The following is a 24784-nucleotide window of genomic DNA, read 5'->3' as shown; positions in this document are numbered from 1 at the left end:
AGACTGAGCAGGACGTGAGACCTGTGGACTGTTTAAAGCTGTCCCTCCACAGCTCACTCAGACCTGATCCACACCTCAGTGATATTCTCTGACTTCCTCAGTAGAGACAGAAACCATTCAGATCTGGGACCATCAGCTGACTGATGATGTCACACAGACTGTGTTTTTCAGGAACAGTGATTCTGATGTGAGCCTGCTAGCTGACAGCAGACCTGATGAAAGCACATGTTCACATCTGTGAGGACAGACTGGACTCTTTGACTGCACCTTGGTTCTCCTCAGAGGTCTGTACAGGAGCATGTCCACCCCCACTGAAGATCTCAGTCACTGTGAAACATAGAAAGCTGCTTGTGTGGCCTCTGCCTCACATGTAGATACAGCTACAGGTTTCTCTGTCAGTCAGACTGAAACAGTGTCCTGATGCTGCATCATTCAGCTCTGTGCCCCAGTCAGCATCACTGGGAGCTACCAGTGTTTCTGCCCTTTTCCTGTAACACTACACTCAGCACAGGCTCAGCTGGTATCCAGTGTTGGACTTTGGCTTCAGCTGCTGTGATAGATCCTCTAACATAGATCAGCTCTGCTACATGTTGTTAGATAAGTGCAGCTGCTGTCATGTCCTGATGTTTCTCTGGCTCAGCAGCTTCTCCATCAGAGGTTCACATGGAGCTGATCCAGTATCTCCAGTAACTGTGTTCTGTGCCTCACTGGTTCATCCTTCTGTCTGTGTGACGTCAGTCAGATGTTGAAGTTCAACTCTGTAATCTTCACTGTGTCACAGAGTTCAGTGAGTCCCGTTATTCACAGTATCAATCAGATCATCAGAGAACAGCTGATCAGCAATCAGTGGTGCCAACAGCGCCTCCTGTGGTGAGAGGATGCAATAATGCAATGTAGCATTTTTCCACTCAACACTTGCAGTCATGGAAACTGTCTGTTGGATCTGTGTGACGTTGCTTTCTTGGTTAGAGTTCCTCACAAATGTCCAGATGATTCTTCTAATGAGGCGTCGACCATGTTTGCAGCTCTTTGGAAGAAAACGTCGCCCTTTGCCATCCTTACTTTTCTTTGACTTCTTCAAATGCAGCTGAACTCCAGCTGGTATTTTCTTGGACTTTGCAGCTGTTTCTGGTCATCAGTTCATTCCTGCAAACCTCTGAAGCTGAACAACAATGATGCTGCATTGCTGGCTGATCCCAAAAGGTTGATTCTGTTCATCTGGACGTTTTCAGAAACGTTTGCTCACTGATCAGGTGACTTCTTCAGTCTCAGCTGACTGCAGCTTTACAAGCTTACAAACAGCACATTTGCACAATGACTGAAAGCAGCAGCACCTGATATATATGATACTAATATAATACATATACATATATAATCCATACTAATGATGAAGGAACTGAGCTCACAGTCCATTGTTCATTCAGTGAACTACTCAGTTTATTTTGGGCCTCAGAAATGCTCACTCTGTTTGTACATCACTGTCAGCAATAGACTCATTCTGCTGTGTGGACAGGAACACATGTGACATCACTTCCTGTTTGTTTGTGACTGAAGAGGAAGAAGTTTACAAGGAATCATTTAGAAGAGTTTCAAACATCAACTGATTGAATCCATGAATCTGAAAACGTGTTTGTGAGTGAAAGAGACAGACATGTACAGACTGAACTATCTGTTCAACAGTCAGAGTGTTTCTGTAACAGGAGACACTCTTTACACTCCACTCAGCACAGGGACACTGAGCCACCAGGAGACCAGTAATAAAACCCAAACCCAGGATAAAGAGTTTGAGTGAATGTGGTGTTGAAGGTGTGGAGGTGGATCAGAGAGTCAGAGGAGACTCTGTAGAAGGACAGAGTGCCAGCAGGACAGTCCACATACACTGCTGCTCTGTTAGAGACAGAGGAGGAGGAGGAGGAGGAGGAGGAGGAGAAGGATGTTTTTATATTATTGTGCCAGACATAACGAGGACCATCATCAGAGCAGATCAGACTCCAGGACTGATCATTGCGTCCAAACACACAGTCATCACTGTCTCCTTTCCTTCTGATGCTTCTGTAACTCACTGATATATAAACGCCTCCTCTCCACTCGACCTCCCAGTAACAGCGACCAGTCAGACCATTTCTACACAGCAGCTGAGGATAAAAACCATCAAATCTGTCTGGATGATCAGGATATGACTGAACCTCCTCCACACGTGTCACCTTCCTGTTGTTGTCAGACAGTTGGAGCTTTGTGTTCACTGTGTTTGTGTCGATTGTGAGTTGACAGGAATCTGATGGAGAGAACAAACACAATCCAGCTGCAGTTATTGATCCATCATCTGTTCATTGATTGACACTTTGATGATGACTCCTGACATGATGAAGATGGTTGAATGTGTGCTGCTTTGTTTTCATGAATCCCATTAAAAACACACTTACACTTCCTCAGACCTGGTCTCAACCATCGGACTCCAGCAGGCTCCACCCTGAAAGGAGGAGGGGGGTCAGAGCAGCACAGTCAGCATGCACACATGGACATTACATGGCTCTCACACACACACTGTTACACACTGAGCTCAAAGCTCGGCTCCACTGTTTTATTCAAAGAAATCTACATTTATTTATCAGCACATTTAAAAACAGCTTGAGCCAAAGTGCTGCACAGAGTAGAGAGAAAATAGGAAACATACACAGTAATGACTATAAAGACTGGTCAGGATTGAAAGCTACAGAGTACAAATGTGTTTCCAACCGGCTTTTAAAAATGTCCAGTGTTGGTGACGACCTGATGTGAAGGGCGACTGTTCCAGAGTTTGGCTGCAGCCATCGATAAAGCTCACCTCTGTTTTTACGTCTAGTTCTGGTCAGAAGCTGCTTATCTGCAGACCTGAGGGCTCCACTTGGATTCTTTTGTTAAAGAGAGATAAGATGGAGCCAATCCATTCACAGATTTAAAGACAACCAGATCTGGAAGTGGATTCTACCACGTACTGGTAACCAGTGGAAAAAGCTGGTGATGGGTCGTCTAGCACAGACCCACCGCTGGAACCAGACAATTGATGAGGGAGAGAACTGTGACAGCGCCGTTCCTTCACTTGACCTCAGTCGCTCTCGTCTGCTCCCTCGTAACACTGCTCTTTATTGAGCTTACATGAATATGCACAAGTTCATTATGACGTCTTACACAGGTATGAACAAAGAGTACCAGTCTGTGCATAGTGTGTGTGTGTGTGTGTGTGTGTGTGTGTGTCTGTGTGTGTCTGTGCGTGTGTGTGTCTGTGTGTGTGTGCGTGCGTGTGTGTGTCTGTGTGTGTGTGCGTGCGTGTGTGTCTGTGTGTGTGTGTGCGTGCGTGTGTGTGTCTGTGTGTGTGTGTATCTGTGTGTGTGTGTGTGTGTGTGTGCGTGTGTGTGTGTGTGTGTGTGCGTGCGTGCGTGTGTGTGTCTGTGTGTGTGTGTGTGTCTGTGTGTGTGTGTGTGTGTGTGTGTGTGTGTGTCTGTGTGTGTGTGTGTGTGTGTGTCTGTGTGTCTGTGTCTGTGTGTGTGTGTGTGTGTGTCTGTGTGTGTGTCTGTGTGTGTGTGTGTGTGTGTTCCAGATGTGACCCTGTGACCCCAAAGCTGGTGCTAAGAGTCCAGCGGTCCCCCTAACAAAGGGCTCTTATACTTAACCAGACACAGAGCAGGTGTCCTCCTACACCAGGGGTCTCAAACTCGTGGCCAATTGCGGCCCGCAGGACGATAGTTTTTGGCCCCACCTTAATATGAAAATGTAATGTTAGTTTGATAATGTATGACACTTTACAGTGTTGTGGGCGGAGCTGAATTAACCCACCAATCAGGGTGGGATATGGATCTCAGGGGACACCAGCCGGGCTTGATGCAAGCAGGGAAACATTTCTCAATGAGTCAAAGTTCCAGCAGCGTTGCCCTGGAGTGTTTCTTTCTTTCCTGTGCCTGGCTGGCTTCCTCCTTTCTATTGGGCAAACGCCGACATTCGCCCCAGCGCGCTGCGTTCACAACACTTCAAAAAAAGTTGTTTTTTTAAGTTGCTGCCCAGCGGGACATTATACGTATATAGATTTATACACACGTCAGTGGGATTTAAAGTTATTTTTCCACAGAGAGAGATCTCATATTAACTCTCACAGTGATGCGTAGGCGGCGGGATAAAAGAAAAGTCATGAACTCAATGCAGCCCAATTTAGTCTGCAGTCACATAGCGACACCTGTTCATCGGCAACAACAGTCCCCGGTAACCCGGACTAATTATAGGGTCGCACCGTAATTTGTGGCTCCATGTTTTTATTTGCATCACTGCGTTTGCATTGCAGCAAACATGAACATTACATATATTTCAATATAATGTAAAAGCAGTCAAAACAACTAACATCAGAAACAGCTGATGTTATTTGTTATATGTCACGGTGTCATTTCCGCTTCTTTCTCCTGTAACAACAGCCCGGCGCCGTGAGCAGTCGCCTTTTTTGCGCTCGCTATCCCTGCACTTTCTACCATCTGCAAACGCCACGGTGTTCGTGTCGTCATGAAAGACATGAACATCGAGCGTAAAAACAAAGGAGACTGCTACCGGCTTTTTATCTGCCGATCGCCGTGCTACGGTTGCAAGAAAAAGAAGCAGAAATGACGTTCTCTACGCGTTGAGACGTTCCCCGTCCGTCGGCTAAACGCTTGATTGAAACTTCAATGCGACAGTGACACCAAGTAGAATTATAAATGTCACATAGCCCCAAACATGTCTTTTTCAAAGCCTGCGGTGAAGAGAAAGGTTGGTGATGAGCACCGACAATTTCAGGAAAAGTGGGAAATGCAATATTTCTTTGTTGAGCACAGGGGCACCCCGACCTGTCTCATTTGCACAGAGAAAGTTGCGCTGCACAAGGAATACAATTTGAAACGTCATTACACAACTAGACATGCTGAGCTGGATGCAAAATACCAGGGAGACGAGAGAGCGAACCGGGTTGCCAGTCTTAAAACAGATCTACTGAGGCAGCAAGATTTCTCCAAGAAAGCAACCAAAGAGAATAATGCAGCAGTCGGAGCCACGTGGTTAGTGAGATGATTGCTAAAGCAGGGAAGCCATTCACAGAAGGTGCATTTGTCTAAAAGTGCATATTGCAGGCTGCAAATATAGTCTGTCCGGGAAAGAAAGGTCAGTTTAGCAACATCAGCCTTTCTGCCAACACCGCAGCAGATCGCATTTCTGACCTGTCAAGTGACATTTATGACCAACTGTGTGAGAAAGCCAAATGTTTCAGTGTATACTCAGTCGCTCTTGATGAGACCACAGACATCACCGACACTGCCCAGCTCCCAATGTATGTCCGTGGTGTTGATGACAGTTTTGAAGTGATGGAGGAGCTGCTCACAGTAATTCCAATGCATGGCCAGACCACCGCTCAGCAGATATTTACAAGCTGTGTGATGCCATTGAGAATGTTGGTTTGCCATGGAAGAGGTTTGTTGGAATAACAACAGATGGAGCGCCATCAATGACAGGGAGGAAACATGGACTGGTGGCACAAAACAAACTGGAAGAGGAAGGCGTGGAGGAGGCCATTGCTCTGCACTGCATCATCCATCAGCAGGTCCTTTGCAGCAAATGCCTGAAGTTTGACAATGTGATGTCTATTGTTGTGAAATGCATCAACCAAATCAGATCCAGGGGCTTAAAGCACCGAAGGTTCTGTGCTTTTTTAGAGGAAATGGAGTCAGAATATGGGGATGTGCTCGACTTCACTGAGGTACGTTGGCTCAGCAGGGGAAATGTATTAAAGAGACTTTTTGAGTTGAGAGCAGAAGTGAAGCCTTCATGGAGAAGGATGGAGTTAGTGTTCCTGTGCTAACTGATCCCAAATGGCTCATGGACTCAGCTTTTCTTGTTGATATGACACATGAGCTTAATGTACTGAACAAGACGTTACAAGGCCAGGGGCAACTTGACACCCCCCTCCTCCAATCCCTCTCTCAGCAGCAAGACATCTCCCCCCCCCCCCCCCCCCCCTCTCCTCCCAAACATCTCCCAAATGTCACAGTGGATCAGGTCAGGAGACAACTGAGGAAGCTTCGCTCCAGAAAGGCAGCAGGCCCAGACAAGGTGTGTCCTAGGATGGTAAAGGCGTGTGCTGCTGAACTTGGGGAGCCGCTACAACGAGTCTTCAATCTCAGTCTGTGACTGGGGAGAGTGCCCGCCCTATGGAAGATATCCTGCATCGTCCCGGTCCCAAAAAGGAACCGGCCCAATGAGCTGAATGACTTCCGACCGGTGGCACTGACGTCACATCTTATGAAGACTCTAGAGCGGCTCTTTCTCAACCTCCTCCGACCACAGGTACAACATGCCCAGGACCCACTACAGTTTGCATACAAGGCGGATGTCGGAGTGGAGGATGCCATCCTGTACCTCCTGCACAGAGCCCACTCACACCTGGATGGGGGAGAAGGTCAGGATCCTGTTTCTTGACTTTTCCAGTGCCTTCAATACCATCCGGCCCTGTATGCTTCAGGAAAAACTTCAGGGGGAACAACTAAGCTGTAGATGTGTATATATATATCCACAACTACAGCTTAGTTGGGTTATGGGTTTATATATATATATATATATGTATGTGTGTGTGTGTGTGTGTGTGTGTGTGTACATATATATATATATATAATATTCTGTAACTGTAACTTCCGTCGGTGCTGTGCTTTTGGAAACCGAATTTCCCAGAGGAACCCACCCGAGGGATTAATAAAGTTTTATCTTATCTTATGACAAGATGAGAGCATTCTCCACAAAACTGTCGCTCTGGAAAGCTCAGCTCTCTCAGACAAACCTTTGCCATTTCCCAGCATGCAAGGCACTCGTGGATGCAGGCACACCATTCAGTGCTGACGAGTATGTTGATGTCATTTTGAGGCTACAGGAGGAATTTGATCACAGATTTGCTGACTTCAAGACACACAGAGCCACCTTTCACATTTTTGCGGACCCCTTCTCCTTTGATGTGCAAGATGCCCCTTCTGTGCTTCAAATGGAGCTCATTGAGCTGCAGTGCAACTCTGAACTCAAAGCAAAGTTCAGGGAGGTGAGTGGAAAAGCAGACACGCTTGGACAATTTTTGAGAGACTTGAGCCCTAGTTTCCCTCGGCTTTCCCGAATGTTCAAGCGGACCATGTGCCTTTTTGGTAGCACATACTTGTGCCAAAAGCTCTTCTTATTTTTCATATTTTGTGTTAAAAAATAAAAATAAAGAGATTTGAGAAGATTGGAATTTTTTAACCATGCCTTTCTTGTGGAAAACCTAATGCGGCCCAGCCTCACCCAGACTCTGCCTGCAGCGGCCCCCAGCTAAATTGAGTTTGATACCCCTGTCCTACACCATAAATCAGTAAGAGAGGGTACGACCTCTCTCATGGCCCCAAGTGGTGTGTGCATGCCAGAGCACTCTGGAAGGCACACAGAGTCTTTACAGACTACTAAGCATCGAACCTCTATCATTATGCAATCGATTATAAAACTAAGCATGTATGAGTAAATATTTTTAAGCATAACCCATATGGAAAAGACTAAAAACTTATTTGATGAAAGTCATACTCATGAAAGTAGCCACTTTCTCATTACTTTCATATATTGTTTTAGTAAGTATCCAAAACATTTTCATACAAGTTTCACACAAGACAGATACAAACTTTATAAGATTTATATATCTTTTCCATATGGGAAATGACAATCAACAATATAAAGCTTACAGCTGGTTTTACTAACAGAATTTATTTGTTTCTCAAATGAGAAAGGAGTGTTTCTCGATAGCTCTAAATCTTTAGTTCTTAACTTTTCCAGTGGGCCAAGGTCAACATTATCTGCTAATGCTAAATAGGCTGCCGTTATTAACTAATGCTAATTTGATGTGTATTAGCATTATGCACAAATGCTAACACTTACTTTTTAACAATGTGAGTAGCTAACGCTAACACTATTTCCCTTAACGTTATAACAATGTGAACGGCTAATGCTAACACTCTTTTCCCTAGCATTACAACAATCTGAGCTGCAAATGCTAAGTAGGCCGCCATTAGCACATACGTCTAATTTAAGGCAAATACGCATTAGACCCTAATGCTCATATCGTTTTCCTTTGCTTTATAACAATGTGAGCAGCTACTTCTAAATAGCATTAGCTAATAACAGCAGTCTAATTTAATGCAAGTTAGCATCATTTGAGTTATAACGATGTGAGGAGTTAATGCTAAGTATGCTGCCATTAGTGGTTAATTCTAATTAGGGGTGAATAATTATTACCAGGTAATGCTAATATTGTTTTCTCTTCCCTTTTAACAATGCGAGCAGCTAGTGCTAGGTAGGCTGATGCTAGCAGCTAATGCTAAAGCTAAAGCTAATTTGAAGTGAATTAGCATTACATTAGTGAGGAGTTAATGCTAAGTAGACTGCCATTAGCAGGTAATGCTAATTTTAGGTGAATAGGAATTGGCAGCTAATGATAATACCATATTTTCTTGCTTTATAACAATGTGACCAGCTAATGCTAAGTAGGTTGCCGTTATTAGCTAATACTAATTTGAGGTGAATTAGCATTATCCCCTTATGCTAACAATGTTTTTTCTTACTTTTTAACAATACGAGTAGCTAATATGAACACTTTTTTCTTTATCCGATTTTAACTTTTCCCCTGCGATGTGAAGAGTTAATGCTAAATAGGATGCCATTTGTGGTCAATTCTAATTTTAGACGAGAAAGCATTAGAAGCTAATGCTAATACCATATTTTCCTGTTTTATATCAATATCAGTAGGTAATGCTAAGTACGTAGCCATTATTAGCTAATGCTAATTTAGGTGAATTAGCATTATCCACTAATGCTAACAATGATTTTGCCAACTCTTTTCCCTTGCATTATAACAATATGAGCAGCTAATGCTAAGAAGGCTGCCATTATTAGGTAATGCTAATTATTATGTGTGCTAGCATTGTCCGCTGCTGCTAGCAATGTTTTATCTTACCTTTTAACAATATCAGCAGCTAATGCTAACACTACTTTCATTTCAGTTAAGCCTATTTAGCATTAAGAAGTTTTTGCTAAATAGGCTAATATTAATGGCTAATGCTAATTTTAGGTGAATAAGCATTGGCAACTAATGCTCATACCATATTCTCTTGATTTCTAACAATGTGAGCAGCTAATGCTAAGAAGGCTGCTGTTATTAGGTAATGCTAATTTAAATCGCTAATGCTAACAATGTTTTTTCTTACATTTTAACAATGTGATGTGTATTACCGTTAATAACTATTGCTAATTTGATGCGAGTTAGCATTACCCGATAATGATAACACTTTTCCCTTCCCTTTTAATAACGTGAGCAGAAAGTGCTTAGTAGGCTTATTCTAGCAGCTAATGCTAATTTGATGTGAATTAGCATTATATTCGTGAGGAGTTAATGCTAAGTAGGCTGCCATTAGTAGCTAAAGATAATTTGAGGTGAATAAGCATTAGTACCTAACGCTAACACCCCTTTCTCTTGTGTTATAATGACGTGAGACATTAATATTCTTCTCAAACAACAGAATGAGAATGAAATATTGATTCTAACAGGGCCCATAAATAGCATTAGCTTAGCAGCATTAGCTTATCAGAGTTTCCATCATGGTCACACAAATCCTTAGCAGAGCAAAGTGGCCTACTTAGCAATAGCTGCTCAAGTTGTAGAAAGGGAAAACAGTATTAGCATTAGCTGCTAAATGTGCACTTGATAACAAATCTATTGTGAATTCAGCTGTGAATGTAGAGTTTGTCATTATTTAAGCTTCCATTTCCAAATGTTAGCTGCTCCTGTCTGCCTCTTTGTCACACACACAGACTGAAATGATTCACAGCCTTATTCCATCCTTCTGTCAGCGTCACTGACTGTCACTGTGACTGTGGACATACAGCATGGGAAACATACACATGGCTGACACCTTATTAGGTACACAGTGGCCACTATCTCAGGTATAGTACACCTGTGACCTAATAAAGTGTATCTAAAGTTACAAAATGTTGTCTCTGTCCAAATATTTATGGACCTACCGTATTTTCGCAACTATAAGGTGCACATAAAAGCCTTAGATTTTCTTTAAAAAGTGCGGCACGCCCTATAGTGCAGTGCGCCCTGTGTGTTGTAAGGAGGACGTAGTAGAGAACACCATGAGAACGCTAAAGGGTGAAGTGTGGGCGTTGATCGTATATACCGGGACAATCGCATATACCTGTATAAAAGGACAGGTATGTGCATTATGCAGGACATCGTTGTTTTAACAACCCTGAAAATGGAAAAGAGACACGCTTACGAAGCACAGTTTAAACTGAAGGCCATCAGCTACGCGGAGGAACATGGAAATCGAGCAGCGGCGAGAGAATTTAAGATTAACGAATCGATTTTCTCTCTTCCCCCCCCTTCTCACCGTCTCTTCTCCCCTTTGGTTTCCTTTCTCTCCCTCTCTTTCTTTCATTCTTTCCCCCTGTCCTATCCCACAGTTATGTCTGTCCCGTTTGTAGCAACTGAAAATGAAATAAATTCATCATTATAATAAAGGTCAATCAAATGGACCAATATGGCAAGGCCATGATGATCCATTTGGTAAAATAAATCCGCTTGGCATCTTTCTTGGCCTTAAGACAACAATTCTGATGGCTATAGATCCAACCGGGACACAAAAAAAAAAAATTTAAAAAAAATAAATTAAAAAAAGATTAACGAATCGATGGTTCGCAAATGGAGGAAGCTAGAAAACAAGCTCCGGCAGGTCAAGAAAACGCAGCTGAGTTTCCGCGGACATAAGGCGAGGTGGCCCGAGTTGGAGGAAAGGCTCGAGCGGTGGATCATCGAGCAAAGAACGAGCGGGAGAAGCGTTTCGACGGTCACCATTCGGCTAAAAGCAGTTTCACTAGCTGAAGAGATGAACATTGAACATTTCCAAGGAGGTCCGTCTTGGTGCTTTCGTTTTATGAAACGGTGCCATTTTTCCATCCGGACCAGGACTACGGTAGCGCAGCAACTTCCAGCGGATTATAAGGAAAAGCTGGCCATCTTCCGCTCCTACTGCAGCAAACACATCGGCGACAAACACATCCAGCCCAGCCACATCACAAACATGGACGAGGTCCCGCTCACTTTCGACATCCCGGTGAGTCACACTGTGGAGAAGAAGGGGACCAGCACGGTAGCGATAAGCACAACGGGGCACGAAAAGTCTTCTTTTACTGTTGTGCTTGGCTGCCATGCTAATGGACAGAAACTGCCGCCTATGGTGATTTTTAAGCGAAAGACTTTGCCTAAAGAGAAGTTTCCAGCAGGAATCATCATTAAGGCAAATGAAAAGGGCTGGATGGATGAGGAAATGATGAAAGACTGGCTGAGGGAGGTGTATGTAAGGAGACCAGGTGGTTTTTTCCACGCATCACCATGCGATGGATGACCGATGGAGACCACAGTTTCACCAAGAGTGGAAGGCAGTGCCGGGCGAGTTACGCCACAATTTGCCAATGGATTGTAGATGCTTGGGCTAACATGTCTGCTGGCACTGTTGTTCGAGCTTTCGCAAAAGCCGGCATCATTTCTGAGGAGCCGCACGGCACGGAAAGTGACTCTGACAGTGAAGAAAGTGAACCTGGAATATTTGATGGAGATTTAGCGCAGCTGTTCAATTCAGACACAGAGGATGAGGACTTCGATGGGTTTGATTGATGATAAAAATGTGAGTACCAAACTTTGTTTTGCTTCTGCTTTATTTTTAAATACGCACACTTGTATGCTTGTGTGTTGTTGATGATGACGATTACTGGTAATAAAAATGTGAGTAAGGTACCGAACTCAGGTTTGCTCCCGCTTTATTTTTAAATACGCATACGGTACTTGTATGCGCCCTATAATCCAGTGCGCCTTATGTGTGTGTTAAATACAGTAATGGCACACATAACTGAGACTGCGCCTTTTAGTACAGTGCGTCTTATGGTCGTGAAAATACGGTAACTGTAGGTCTACTTTTAATGAAACTCTCAACATATCAGTTATCATTAATGTTCCTGCAAACAGACTCCTTGGAGACCCCCTACATAAATATCCATGTACTATCCAGCTAGACTAGTGTGTCTGTCCCTGAAAATATTCCTGCATGTGTGATTGTTCATGTCTCATCTGCAGGAAACAAACAGGAAGTGAGTGAAGGACACAGGAAATGTTTCCAGCTCTTCCTCCTCTATCAGACATTCTCTCCATACCTGAGAGTGTCCAGTCTCCAGCCTGGATCCTTCAGTCCAGCCGACAGCAGCTTCATTCCTGAGTCACCTGGATGATTGTAGCTCAGGTCAAGCTCTCTCAGATGGGAGGGGTTGGAGCTCAGAGCTGAGGCCAGAGAAGTACAGCCTTCCTCTGTGATCAGACAGCCTGACAGACTGCAGACACACAAAACAACAATCCGTCTGTTATCCATCTCTATGGCAGCATAACTAAGGGATGGTTCAGGGTCACCTGATCCAGCTCTAACTATAAGTTTTATCAAAAAGGAAAGTTTGAAGCTGATCTTCAAAGTAGTGAGGGTGTCTGTCTCCTGAACTCAAACTGGGAGCTGCTTCCACACCCAGTCCAACATAGCCAGGCTTTCTTTGTGTTTCCTGCTTTGACAAAACCTCAAATCCCAGTCAGAGATGATGAGCATCATCACAGCAATGATCATTTCTCTGTTAACCCAGGCTTTCTACTTCAGGATCTGTGCACGCTCACAGAAGAAGGAGACCTTTAAACATCATTTCACTAAATGGATGGACTGAGCTCAGCCTACAGATGAACTGGATAAATAAAAGATTTGACCTCAGTGTGCTCAGTGTTCCTGTCTATTCCTAACATATTCCTAACATGATAGCTGCACTTTAGAGCTCTAAAACTGGAACTGACACATATTTAAACTCTACATGTCACTCAGTACATTCAGTTCTGACACTCGCCCACAGTCCAACAAAGGAAACATGGAGATCACATCAGTTTGTCACCAAAGTCTAATTATTCCAGAGGGCAGTGTTGATACAACTAAAGGTATTTTTAAGCAAAGTTGAGTTTTTTATTGTCGGAGTACTTCAAGTCTGAAGTATCACTTACACGCTGTTGATGGAAGCAAACAAAGCACCCACACAAACAGCGGTGGGAGGCTTGGGCAGACTACGTAGGATCAGCTTGTGGGAGGAGTCTAGATAAACCAAAGAAAGACAAGCTAACAAACGCCACAGTGAAGTGAGTAGCTACAAACTGCAGGCCGATTAGTGTTGTTGAAGAAGTCGGTCTGAGGACCGTTCTTAGGATCAACAAATGACGGCATGTATGAGCCTCCCTCAAGACGCACCATCACAAGAAGAACACATAAGCTGTAGAAAAAGGAGAGACTATGAAAGCCACAGCGTTACAACGTGCACCAGCTGTTGGTCTCTCTGGAGACTACTGGGCGTGGCAGGGTAACCATGGTTACTTGGAAGTTACAGTACATGATATTAATGAAGAGTGGGAGCTGCGTTCTATAGCAAATAATTTGTTTTGAGGTAATCAGCTGATCTTACTTTAACCGGAAGCCCTTCGCAATAATTGCAAAGCCTTTATTTTGTACAACTACCATCAGTTCGTCTGTACTGATGGTAACTTAAAGTTACACTCATGCCGTTTAGTTTCTATAGTGTATGTAGTAGAAGTATACTACAGTACCCTGATCACTGATAGGATAGATTTATGTAGATATACACCTTTGTGTTTAACATTACTGCATTATAGTACTGTGATCTTTGTCCTTATATATGGCTATATTAGCTATACTGATGTATGTACATATATGTACGTACATATAACTGGATATGTAACTTATCTATTCATCTTATTTGTCATGTATTTGTATTGTGTACTTCCTTTTTGTAAGAAACCACACACGTGATCACAGCCACAAGAATCAATCAGTGAAAGAATAAAGTGCCTCAAACCGAACCTTAAGCTCCTTATTCCACACGCTGGGATCATTTGGCCTTCAGTGGTGTTCTGGCTGACACACCGGAGTGACCAGAGTGCTAAAGAGTGAATCGGACACACCAGTGTCATCTCTGATATCTCCACTACATTTAATCGTCCTTCAGCTTGTGGCTGCCGTTAGCTGGACTGCTAGTTAGCTGATCTGCTAGTTAGCCGGTGTGCTAGTTAGCCAGTGTGCTAGTTAGCCGGTTCGCTAACCAGTAGGTTACAAGATGAGCTTGTCTGTCTGATGAGCCAGCTCTCTCTGTCTTGGTCATTTTGTCCTTGGGCAAGACACTTCACCTACCGCTTACTGGTGATGACCAGAGGGGCCGATGGCGCGATATGGAAGCTACAACTGTAGCTTACCTACACCAGTGTGTGAATGCGAGAGTGAATGAATAGTGGAATTGTAAAGGGTCCTTGAGGGTCTCGAAAAGCGGTATATAAATGCAATCCATTATTATTATTAAGAGGGTCTTTAGGCCTGACTGTGCTCATTCTTCCTCCAATCTCTCCTTACCAAAGATAACAACTACATCAGTATTAGCTCAATAACAATTTCTGCAATTCAATTGTGGACATTCATTTTTAAACCTTGTGTAAAACGATAAAACCTAAAAGTCCGAGTATTATTCTTTGTGCAAACAGCTCTTGCAGGTTACCCCGGACTTAATAATTAAATAATAATAATAATGATAAAAATAACCTTTCCTTTGAGCAGCTGTTCAGGCTACTAAACACATCCCAGAAATAACAAGTGACACCATTAATAGTGGAGCTACCTTTAACAGGTGAAACTGATTTGACCTATAAGGCTACTGCAGTTACTTCTTATCAGGTTTAGTAGGGAAGACATCTGGATGAGGTAGTTAGTAGTATGTAGTTAGTACCGGGCGACTCCCCTCCCCCACATCGGCACCAGAACCCTGTATTAACTACAGGGTAAGACTGCCTGTTTTATCAAACTATGGCCATTACTACTGTGATCATTTTCAGCCCAGTGTGCCGCTCTCTCTGCTGGGATGAACCACTGGAGCTCACCCAGTCATCCCTTTCTTTCTCTCAAGAAGAAGTGAAATAAATGTATTTATTATGTTACGAGTCTAATATTCTTTAAATTAAACTGTAATGAATAAATGAAGCAAGAAGATTTGGTGGCTCCAAGTGTTGTAGAAGAAAAGATAAACATCTCATTTTGAGAAATCAGCCTTTAAAATTAAGTAAGTACTGTGAATAAAAAACAAACAGCGAACCAATCAGTAGTCGACAATGTCCTCCTAATTTCATTCAAAAAGAAATCAAATATATATATTATGGGCCCAAAGGAGCCTAAATCTTTAAATTAGGCAGTACATGAAGTATTTTTTTAAATAAACAAAGACATGACTATAACAACTTTTAGTAATTCAGAGTCCAATTATCCACTCAAATGTAAATAAAAGTTCACTTGACAGCTGTATAAAAGTTACCTGTTTATACAATAATATAAGTCACATTTCAAATGATCATCTGTGGAAAAGTTTGAATCCTGACCTGAGAGTTTCCACTGCACACTGTGAACTCTTTAGTCCAGCGGACAGAAGCTTCACTCCTGAATCCTGCAGGTCAGAGTTACTCAGGTCCAGCTCTCTCAGACTGGAGGACTGGGAGCTAAGGACTGAGGACAGAGCTTCACAGCTTCTCTCTGACAGGTTACAGCCACTCAGTCTGTAAAATAAAAGACAGTCTATACAACAAATACTCATGTAGAGTTTGTTAATACATTTCACAACATTAAAACATTAAATTAAATCTTGACTTTCTATTTTTAAAGGAAACATAAACATACTAAGATACAACATCATATGGATGAACTTTAATTAATAATTCTAAAAACTAAATGTTTTCTGATCTGACCTCAGAGTATTCAGTTTACAGTTTAAACGTTGTAGTCCAGCAGACAGAAGCTTCACTCCTGAATCCTGCAGCTTTCTGATACTCAGGTCCAGCTCTGTCAGACTAGAGGACTGCGAGCTGAGAACTGAGGACAGAGCTTCACAGTTTTCCTCTGAGAGTTCACAGATGTTAAGTCTGAAGATAAAAACATGAATACAGATTGTTGTTAAAGTGTAATCAGAGTGCAATAGCTTATTGTCTTGTGGTGAGCAGGTTAGTAAAACTTCACTTTAACTTTGAAATGAATAAAAATGCTATGAAACAAGGATAACTGGATAAAGACATAAACAAAAACAAACATCAAACACACAAACAAACAGAACTAAACCGAATACAAATTGATCTGACCTCAGAACATTCAGTTTGGCATGTGGACTCTCCACTGCAGCAGACAGAAGCTTTACTGCTGAAGCCTTCAGGCTGTTGGTACTCAGGTCCAGCTCTCTCAGACTACAGGACTGGGAGCTGACCACTGACAACAAATTTTCACAGCCTTCCTCTGAGACGTTACAGCTGCTCAGTCTGTGAGAGAAAGGGAAAAAACCAAAACAAAAAAAACAAACAATATATGTGATCAAATTAAATTTGTTTATATGTTGAACCCTTTTTTAATTTTTTTTTATTTTAAACCTTTGAGACTATGAGTGCTACCAGTCCAGTGCACACGATTGGTACCTTGATGGTACCTTGCTCAGGGGTACCACAAGGTAACTATTCGGTGGATTCGACCCCTGACCTTATGATCATGGGGCGACCACTCTGCCTACTGAGCTAATAATTCTGTGTACACTATCATACAATATTAACTAAAACAATTATTTTAGAAAATTTTACTAATTCAATAATCATTATGCTCATTACCTGTGTATTGTGAAGAACACTGGATTTTAAACACTAGCTGTATAAAACTCTTCCTGTTAAAGGTGTGTATAAAGGAAATGAGCTGAAATCCTGTCTTCCTTCTCTCAACCCAACCAGTCGCATCAGATGGCCCCGCCCCTCCCTGAGCCTGGTTCTGCTGGAGGTTTCTTCCTGTTAAAAGGGTGTTTTTCCTTCCCACTGTCGCCAAAATGCTTTCTCATAGGGGGTCATATGATTGTTGGGTTTTTCTCTGTATCTATGAGGTGCCTTGAGGCGACTTTTGTTGTGATTTGGAGCTATATAAATAAAATTGAATTAAATTGAAAATGCAGACTTCATGGAGAATGTTTGCTGTCAGGATATATCAAAGACAAAGCAGAGATCGATCCAGTCTCTTCCACTAAGCCCACACAGGGACAGACAACCACTCTCACTCACACCTGCATGAAGTTTAGATCACCAGGTAATCTAACTGCATGTCTGTGGACAGTGGGAGGAAACTGTAGAGGACCCAGAGAATAATTCTGTGGGAACACTGGTTATGGAAGCCTTACAGTTACACATATGGTTACTGACAAGAAACACGACCTTAGAGGCAATTTCAGTAATAAAGACCGAGTTTCTCCCTCCATACGGGATGAAAACATGACAGCACAGCAGAGATTTATATTTAAAAAGGGAGGGTGTGCACTGAAAGTGAGATACAAACTTGAACTTAAATTATGAACATCAGAAAAAGATGTAGGTGAAGTCTGGCAGGTGAAGTTTGTGCTTTAGAATAAAACAACCAAACTCCTGGAGTTGGAGACAAGTGAACAAGCTGAGGATAATAAACCTGTCAGAGGGGCTGAAGCATCAGAGCTCATGTTCTTATAGGCTGGGTCTGGATTGTCCTTTGATAAGAGTTACAGAACAAAGTGTGTTTTAGAAATGCTGGAGTGAAACATTTAAATTACCATATATTTACTGAGTGACAGATGATCATTTAATTTACTATTTTAAAAAAAGTTACAGTGCTCTTTGAACTCAGCATTTCTGATTTATTTCCCATGATTTTAACAATGAAGCGATGACAACATGTTTACTTACAGAGCTTTGTTGGAGGCTTTGACCACTGGCAGCATTCTCAGAAGAGCCTCCTCTGAAGCAGAGTATTTCTTGAAGTCAAACTCATCCAGATCTTCTTCTGATGACAGTAAGATGAAGGTCAGAGCTGAGCACTGAGCAGGAGACAGTTCACCTGTGGAGACACTTCCTGAAGTCCTGTATTGTTGGATCTCCTCCACTAGAGAACGATCATTCAGTTCATTCAGACAGTGGATCAGATTGATGCTTTTCTCTGCAGACAGATTCTCACTGAGCTTCTTCTTGATGTACTGGACTGTTTCCTGATTGGTCTGTGAGCTACTTCCTGTCTGTGTCAGCAGGGCTCGTAAGAGAGTCTGATTGGTCTGCAGTGAAAGACCCAGGAGGAAGCGGAGGAACAAGTCCAGGTGTCCATTTGGACTCTGTAAGGCCTTGTTCACAGCACTCTGGTAGAAGGGTTTCTCTGCAGATTCTCCTGTTTCAGACTTCTGGGAGGTTGTTTGTTGTTGTTCCAGCAGATTGAGTCCAGAGTTGATGAAGGTCAGATGGACATGAAGAGCAGCCAGAAACTCCTGAACACTCAGATGGATGAAGCAGAACACCTTGTCCTGGTACAGTCCTCTCTCCTCTTTAAAGATCTGTGTGAACACTCCTGAGTACACTGAGGCTGCTCTGATATCGATGCCACACTCTGTCAGGTCTGATTCATAGAAGATCAGGTTTCCTTTCTGCAGCTGATCAAAAGCCAGTTTTCCCAGAGACTCCATCATCTTCCTGCTCTCTGGACTCCAGTGTGGATCTGTCTCAGCTCCTCCATCATACTTGACCTTCTTCACTTTGGCCTGAACCACCAGGAAGTGGATGTACATCGCAGTCAGGGTCTTGGGTAGCTGTCCTCCCTCTCTGGTTTCCAGCACATCCTCCAGAACTGTAGCAGTGATCCAGCAGAAGACTGGGATGTGGCACATGATGTGGAGGCTTCGTGATGTCTTGATGTGGGAGATGATGCTGCTGGCCTGCTCCTCATCTCTGATTCTCTTCCTGAAGTACTCCTCCTTCTGTGGGTCAGTGAACCCTCTGACCTCTGTCACCATGCCAACACAGTCAGGAGGGATCTGATTGGCTGCTGCAGGTCGTGTGGTTATCCAGAGGCAAGCAGAGGGAAGCAGTTTCCCCCTGATGAGGTTTATCAGCAGCACATCCACTGAGGTGGACTTTCTAGGGTCAGTTAGGATTGTAGTTTTGTGGAAGTCCAGAGGAAGTCGACACTCATCCAGACCATCAAAGATGAACACAACCTGGAAGTCTTCAAAGCTGCAGATTCCTGCTTCTTTGGTTTCAGTAAAGAAGTGATGAACAAGTCCCACCAAGCTGAACTTTTCCTCTTTCAGCACATTCAGCTCTCTGAAAGTGAATGGAAATATGAACTGGATGTCCTGGTTGGCTTTGTCTTCAGCCCAGTCCAGGCTGTATTTCTGTGTTAAGACTGTTTTCCCAATGCCAGCCACTCCCTTTGTCAGCACTGTTCTGATTGGTTCGTCTCTTCCAGGTGAGGCTTTAAAGATGTCTTCTTGTCTGATTGTTGTTTCTGGTCTGTCTGGTTTCCTGGATGCTGTTTCAATCTGTCTGACCTCATGTTCATCATTGACCTCTGCAGTCCCTCCCTCTGTGATGTAGAGCTCTGTGTAGATCTGATTCAGGAGGGTTGGGCTTCCTGCTTTAGCGATGCCCTCAAACACACACTGGAACTTCTTCTTCAGAGCAGATTTAAGGTTACGATGACAAACTGTAGCTGGAAGTTCTGAATAATAATAATAAAAATACAACTTTAACAATCACATTATGCAAAATGCTGATGACAATTTCTGACCCACTGAGAAATGACTGAACACACTGGTGCCACAAGTCACTCATTTATCCAGCAGCTTAAATCTTTAGATAAATCCTCTTACGTCTCTGCAGACGGTCAGCCAGCTCCTCCTGCTTCATTCTCCTCAGGAAGTCCACTGTGATCTTCACAAATGCCTCTCTGCTGTTTCTCCTCTGCTCATCATCCTCCCTCTGAAACTCCAAGCACTGGGGCTTATTTGGATTCAGAGCCTTCTGGATCTTCTTCAGCTCGTTCTTCACAAAAGTGATGATGTTGTCCTCCAGCAGCTGGAACAGAATATTTATGAATGACCCACCACTCCGAACTTCAGTCTCCACAACATCCACTTCCGAACGATCAAGGGGCATATCATCCACGAACTCTTTACCAATTATAGGTTTGACTTTATCTTATTAACTGAGACTTTGTCCACAACTCCATGATCCCAAAACGTTGATTCTGTTCATATGAATGCAGTGATTTAAGTGGGAGAAACATTTCACTGGTGTTCAGAGCTGAACTACCAACAGGTTGAGAATCGAAGCCAGAAACTTGGAGATGTTTCAGGTGACTCATACAGACAACTGGTCTTAAAGGTAGATATTACGATATTACGTATCGGTATCGGTCCGATACTGACCTAAATTACTGGATCGGATATCGGAGAGGAATAAAAAATGTAATCCGATCCATTAAATATCAAAAAAGCACCTCACAGAACTTGCGACACGGCGTAACTTGGCTCATAACCGTAGCACGTCGGAGCAGTGTGCTCACGTGATGGAGCGGCTGTGTGTATTTGTAGCTTCGGCATTTCATCTCCGAGGAAGTTTTCCCAGAGAGAAGTAAAGCAAGTGTGTAAGTTCATCTCTGAATGTTTGTAAAGCATTCCCACATTAAGCTTAACAACCGATATATGAAGTGACTGCCTCTCTCTCTCTCTCTCCTGCTGCTACTTCAATCATGAAACTGCTTAATGATCAGCTGATCGGCTTTTCTGTCGCGAGTCCGTCTCTCTTCTTTGTTTTTGGCCCACTTTGCACCAGAATAAGGAAACCAGAGGCTGAACAACAGCAGCACGTTTAAGCTTGATAAGCTGTTGTTAGAATTTATTTAATATTACTTTCTACACCAGGATCTTTTTCTACGTAGCTAACACTGGTAACTGTGCAGGGGCGGATCTAGCAAAGTTTAGCCAGGGGGGCCGATAGGGCATGAACAGGGAAAAGGGGGCACAAAGATAGTTAGCTGTCGATGATTTTCTCAGTAAGATTGTAGGATTTTGAGTTATTCTTCAGATTTATTTAAACTCCTATATTGTGCAGTGTTGAGCGACCCATAATTTCTCTGTACTTTTCATAACAGAAGCCAGACTTTCAGCTAGTTTTTCTTTTTTAAGTGCTCTAATTTCCATCATGTTTGTCATTTATTGCTCAAAGATGTTGAAGAAACAGTTATTCAGCTTCATCCCCACTGATCTCGACTACAAACTGTTTCACTTTGGTTTTTGTTTAAAGCCTCGATGTTTAAAATGTTTCCCTGTGATCACATTTGCACCGTCTGATTTCAAAGTTTGTTTGTTTTGGTCATTTAGTCCACAGAGTCCTTGGTGTTCTGAAAGGGACCTATAAATAAATGCATTATTATTAATATTAATAATAAAGTAGTTGTTGTACATGTACAGACCATAAATATGGAGTCCAGCTGTGTTTGATGCTGCTGGGCAGACTGACCACTGGGAACCTCTGAGCTGTGCTGCTCCACTCTGTGGAGGAACCATGAAGGATTAGATCAACACAGGATAAAGATCCAGGAGTTTCTGCTCAAATAACTTCATCTGAATCAAGTCTGTCAAGTTTTAAACTCTCAGATTGTGAACATATCAGTAATTTTCAGTCTGTTTTCATGGACGTCCTTTCAGTGGTGATGTCAGGGATGATTTTGAAGAAGCTCATCAAACTGAACCATCAGCAGATCACTGCTCCAAAACCAGAACATGATCCGAGTCTCCCTCCACCACCAGAACACCAGCTTTACTAACGTGGTAGATCAGTGTAGTACAGATCAATAACTGATGATTCATTTGATCAAAATCACTGAGTGCTTCACGTCTGACCCTCTGATGCTTCTGTAGACATTTTGCATATTTAATGAATGTCTGACAGTTTTACATTCATTCTATGAACACAGTGGAAATGTTGTGTTATAGTCTCCATGTTGTTTCCAGCATCATAAATTCTTAAGTTCAGAAAATTAGATTCTTTCTTCACAGCTGAAAAACAACAACATTTATTCTCTATTGAAATCTGCATCGTCCACTCCAAAGGTCACAATCTGAAGGTAACATCTGGTTTTGTTCCCTGTGGTTAACTCTGAGCATCAGTATGGTGGGATTTATCCACTACATCCACACCACTGTGGTTCAGTGTTGTCCTGATGGAGTAACAGCAGCCAGTATGATCCAGGCTTTAGCTGCTGGGTCTCTGTGTGACCTCTCAGACTGTTTAACAGATCAGACACAAAGAGAATCAGAGCAGCTCTGTTCTTTAAAGACAAACATGAACCCACTCAGGTCACACTTTCCCCACAGATATGAGCATCACTGTCCTCAAACAGCAAATGACCAAGTCGAACATTTGGATCTTTTCTCTTTCATTGTTTTCTTTTTAATGAATCTTTGTAACAATCTGAGGATGTTTCAGGTCATATTTATCCAGGAAACACAAACATGTAAAGGAGTCATCACAGCTCTCTGACCTCGTTGCTCCAGGTTCACCACTGAAGTCTGGAGGTCGAACTTTGGACCAGTCACTCCTCACAGACGGACAGCTGGACCCTGCAGACTGTGACCTCTGACCTCTGCAGACACAAACATGATTGAAGCAGCTGTGATCACACAGACTGCAGATAATGCAGCTGTTTCCTGTCAGTAACATCCTCTTAGATTAGAGTTCAGCTTTTTACAGGAAAACTGGACAAAACTGATTTTTGTTACAAACTCATTTTCATTTCCTCTCAGCTCACAAACACAGTCAGACAATCAACCAGAGTCAACACTGATTATAATGTCAGTGCAGAATTATTTCTGTTACTCAGTGAGTTCAGCTCTCTGACCTCGTTGCTCCAGGTTCACCACTGAAGTCTGGATTTAGATCTTTGGACCGGTCGCTCCTCACAGACGGACAGCTGGACCCTGCAGACTCTGCTCTGTCCTCCTCTTCCTCCATCATCATCTTCAGTCAGTCTGAGAGGTAAACCACAAACACTCAGTGAGTTCACATTAACAGGAGTAACTGAGTTACAGTCGCTGACCTATGACCTGTCATGTAACCTAGAAACCAGGTCAATATGTCTGCAGGTTCAGTCATCCAGGTCATGTGATCTAAGGAGCTTGGAGAGAAAAGAGACGTCTTTAAGTTTCTGGAAGACGTTTCATCTGAGAAGCTTCTTCAGCTCTAAAACCAAACGGTGGAGAGTCCCAGATATTTAAACCTGAGAGGGAAAGAAAGCATGTCGCTGACCCACCACTGATGTTATTTCAAGGAGGAAACTGAGAGCCTTTGCACCAGGAGCACAAACATCAGCTCCAGCAATGATCCACTGATGTGTTTTTATTCCATGTATGAATGTTGTTATTGACAGAGATGACGTTTGTGTGTCAGTGATGCAGTGACTGTTGTTGTTACCTGTACAGGCTGGTTAGACTCTATGAAACAGATCATACAGATCTCTGCATGTTAGAAGAGACTATTAAAGGTCATGAATGAGACAAAGGCAGGGAGGCGTCCTTTACAGCTAAACAGCAGAGTGAGAGAACAGCCAGCACCTCTACATTTATCACATTATACAGCACATGTATGATACTGACAGGGATGAGAAGAATTTAGTGATTCTGATCCCATCATTGATATTACTTATTGATTCTCAGTAGCTCTGCTCTGACAGTCACCACCATCACTGAGCAGCATATCAAAGACATTTGTGCACATTAACTGCATGTTGTGGCTCAAATGTTTGTGCATGTTGGAGGCATTTCCTCTTTGTTGTGATCAGTGTTGGTCATTACTCAAAACAGTCATTATTACACATATTACACAGAACACTTTAATTAAAAGTAATGGAGTACGTTACTTCATTACTCCTCATAACATTACTTTGATGTTACTGTGTAAAATAAACAAATGAGCATGTAACAACATAAAGCTGAGGTACAGCCCCACACACCAACACAGATCCTGATGAGGTCACGTGATGTTTCTCTGAGTGTTTATGAACACAAATCAAAGATGAAACAGCACAAAGACACTTCAAAGTGATTCTACTGTAGAAACATGAACAGGTAGAAACCTGCAGCCTGACTGCTCATCACTTTGTTACCTGTTCAAGTTCAGCAGCAGCAGCTCACTTTATCATTGTGAAAACAAAAATGTCAAAAACATTGCTATTCTCTATAAAACAAAGCATGTCCTGAACAAAAAATCATTATACACACTTTATTGTACTCTGTTGCTTCCATATACACTCAACAAAAATATAAACGCAACACCTTTGTTACTGCTCCCATTCCCCATGGGATGGACGTAGAGACCTAAAATTCATTCCAGATACACAATATAACCATCCCTCCCAAACAGTGGTCACAAATCAGTCCAAATGTGTGGTAGTGGGCACATCTGCTATATTGAGATAATCCATCCCACCTCACAGGTGTGCCACATCAGGATACTGATCTGACATCATGAGTAGTGCACAGGTGTACCTCAGACTGCCCACAACAAAAGGCCACCCTGGAATGTGCAGTTTTTTGCGCTATTGGGGGTCTGGGGACCCAGAACCGGTCAGTATCTGGTGTGACCACCATTTGCCTCATGCAGTGCAACACATCGTCGCATGGAGTCTATCAGATTGTCAATTGTGGCCTGTGGAATGTTGGTCCACTCCACTTCAATGGCTGTGCGAGGTTGTTGGATATTCGTGGGAACTGGTACACGCTGTCGTATACGCCGGTC

The 24784-nt window shown here is 42.8% G+C and overlaps 1 protein-coding gene and 1 long non-coding RNA gene across 2 annotated transcripts in view; one reads left to right on the top strand and one right to left on the bottom strand.

The window, feature by feature from the left end:
• Positions 1-24784, top strand: part of LOC146650428 (uncharacterized) — a 387448-nt gene that overhangs the window by 356441 nt on the left and 6223 nt on the right. The gene's annotated exons all lie outside the window — the stretch shown is intronic.
• Positions 1522-23019, bottom strand: LOC146650429 (uncharacterized). The gene is made up of 11 exons (XM_085385458.1): positions 22890-23019; positions 22533-22634; positions 21462-21540; positions 19858-20062; positions 17909-19706; positions 16307-16480; positions 15920-16093; positions 15557-15730; positions 12259-12432; positions 2424-2470; positions 1522-2275 (listed from the first exon to the last, which is right to left on the bottom strand). Exons 1-11 carry the CDS (start codon positions 23006-23008, stop codon positions 1722-1724), a joined length of 3600 nt encoding a protein of 1199 aa, XP_085241584.1. The 5' UTR covers positions 23009-23019; the 3' UTR covers positions 1522-1721.

The sequence above is a fragment of the Rhamphochromis longiceps genome, linkage group LG16, assembly GCF_057381845.1.
Source record: "Rhamphochromis longiceps isolate RC_006_pf linkage group LG16, R_longiceps_female_GT1.1, whole genome shotgun sequence".
Taxonomy (NCBI): Eukaryota; Metazoa; Chordata; class Actinopteri; order Cichliformes; family Cichlidae; genus Rhamphochromis; species Rhamphochromis longiceps.
Note: the sequence above shows the minus strand (reverse complement) of the source record. Positions and strands in the feature narration are given on the sequence as shown.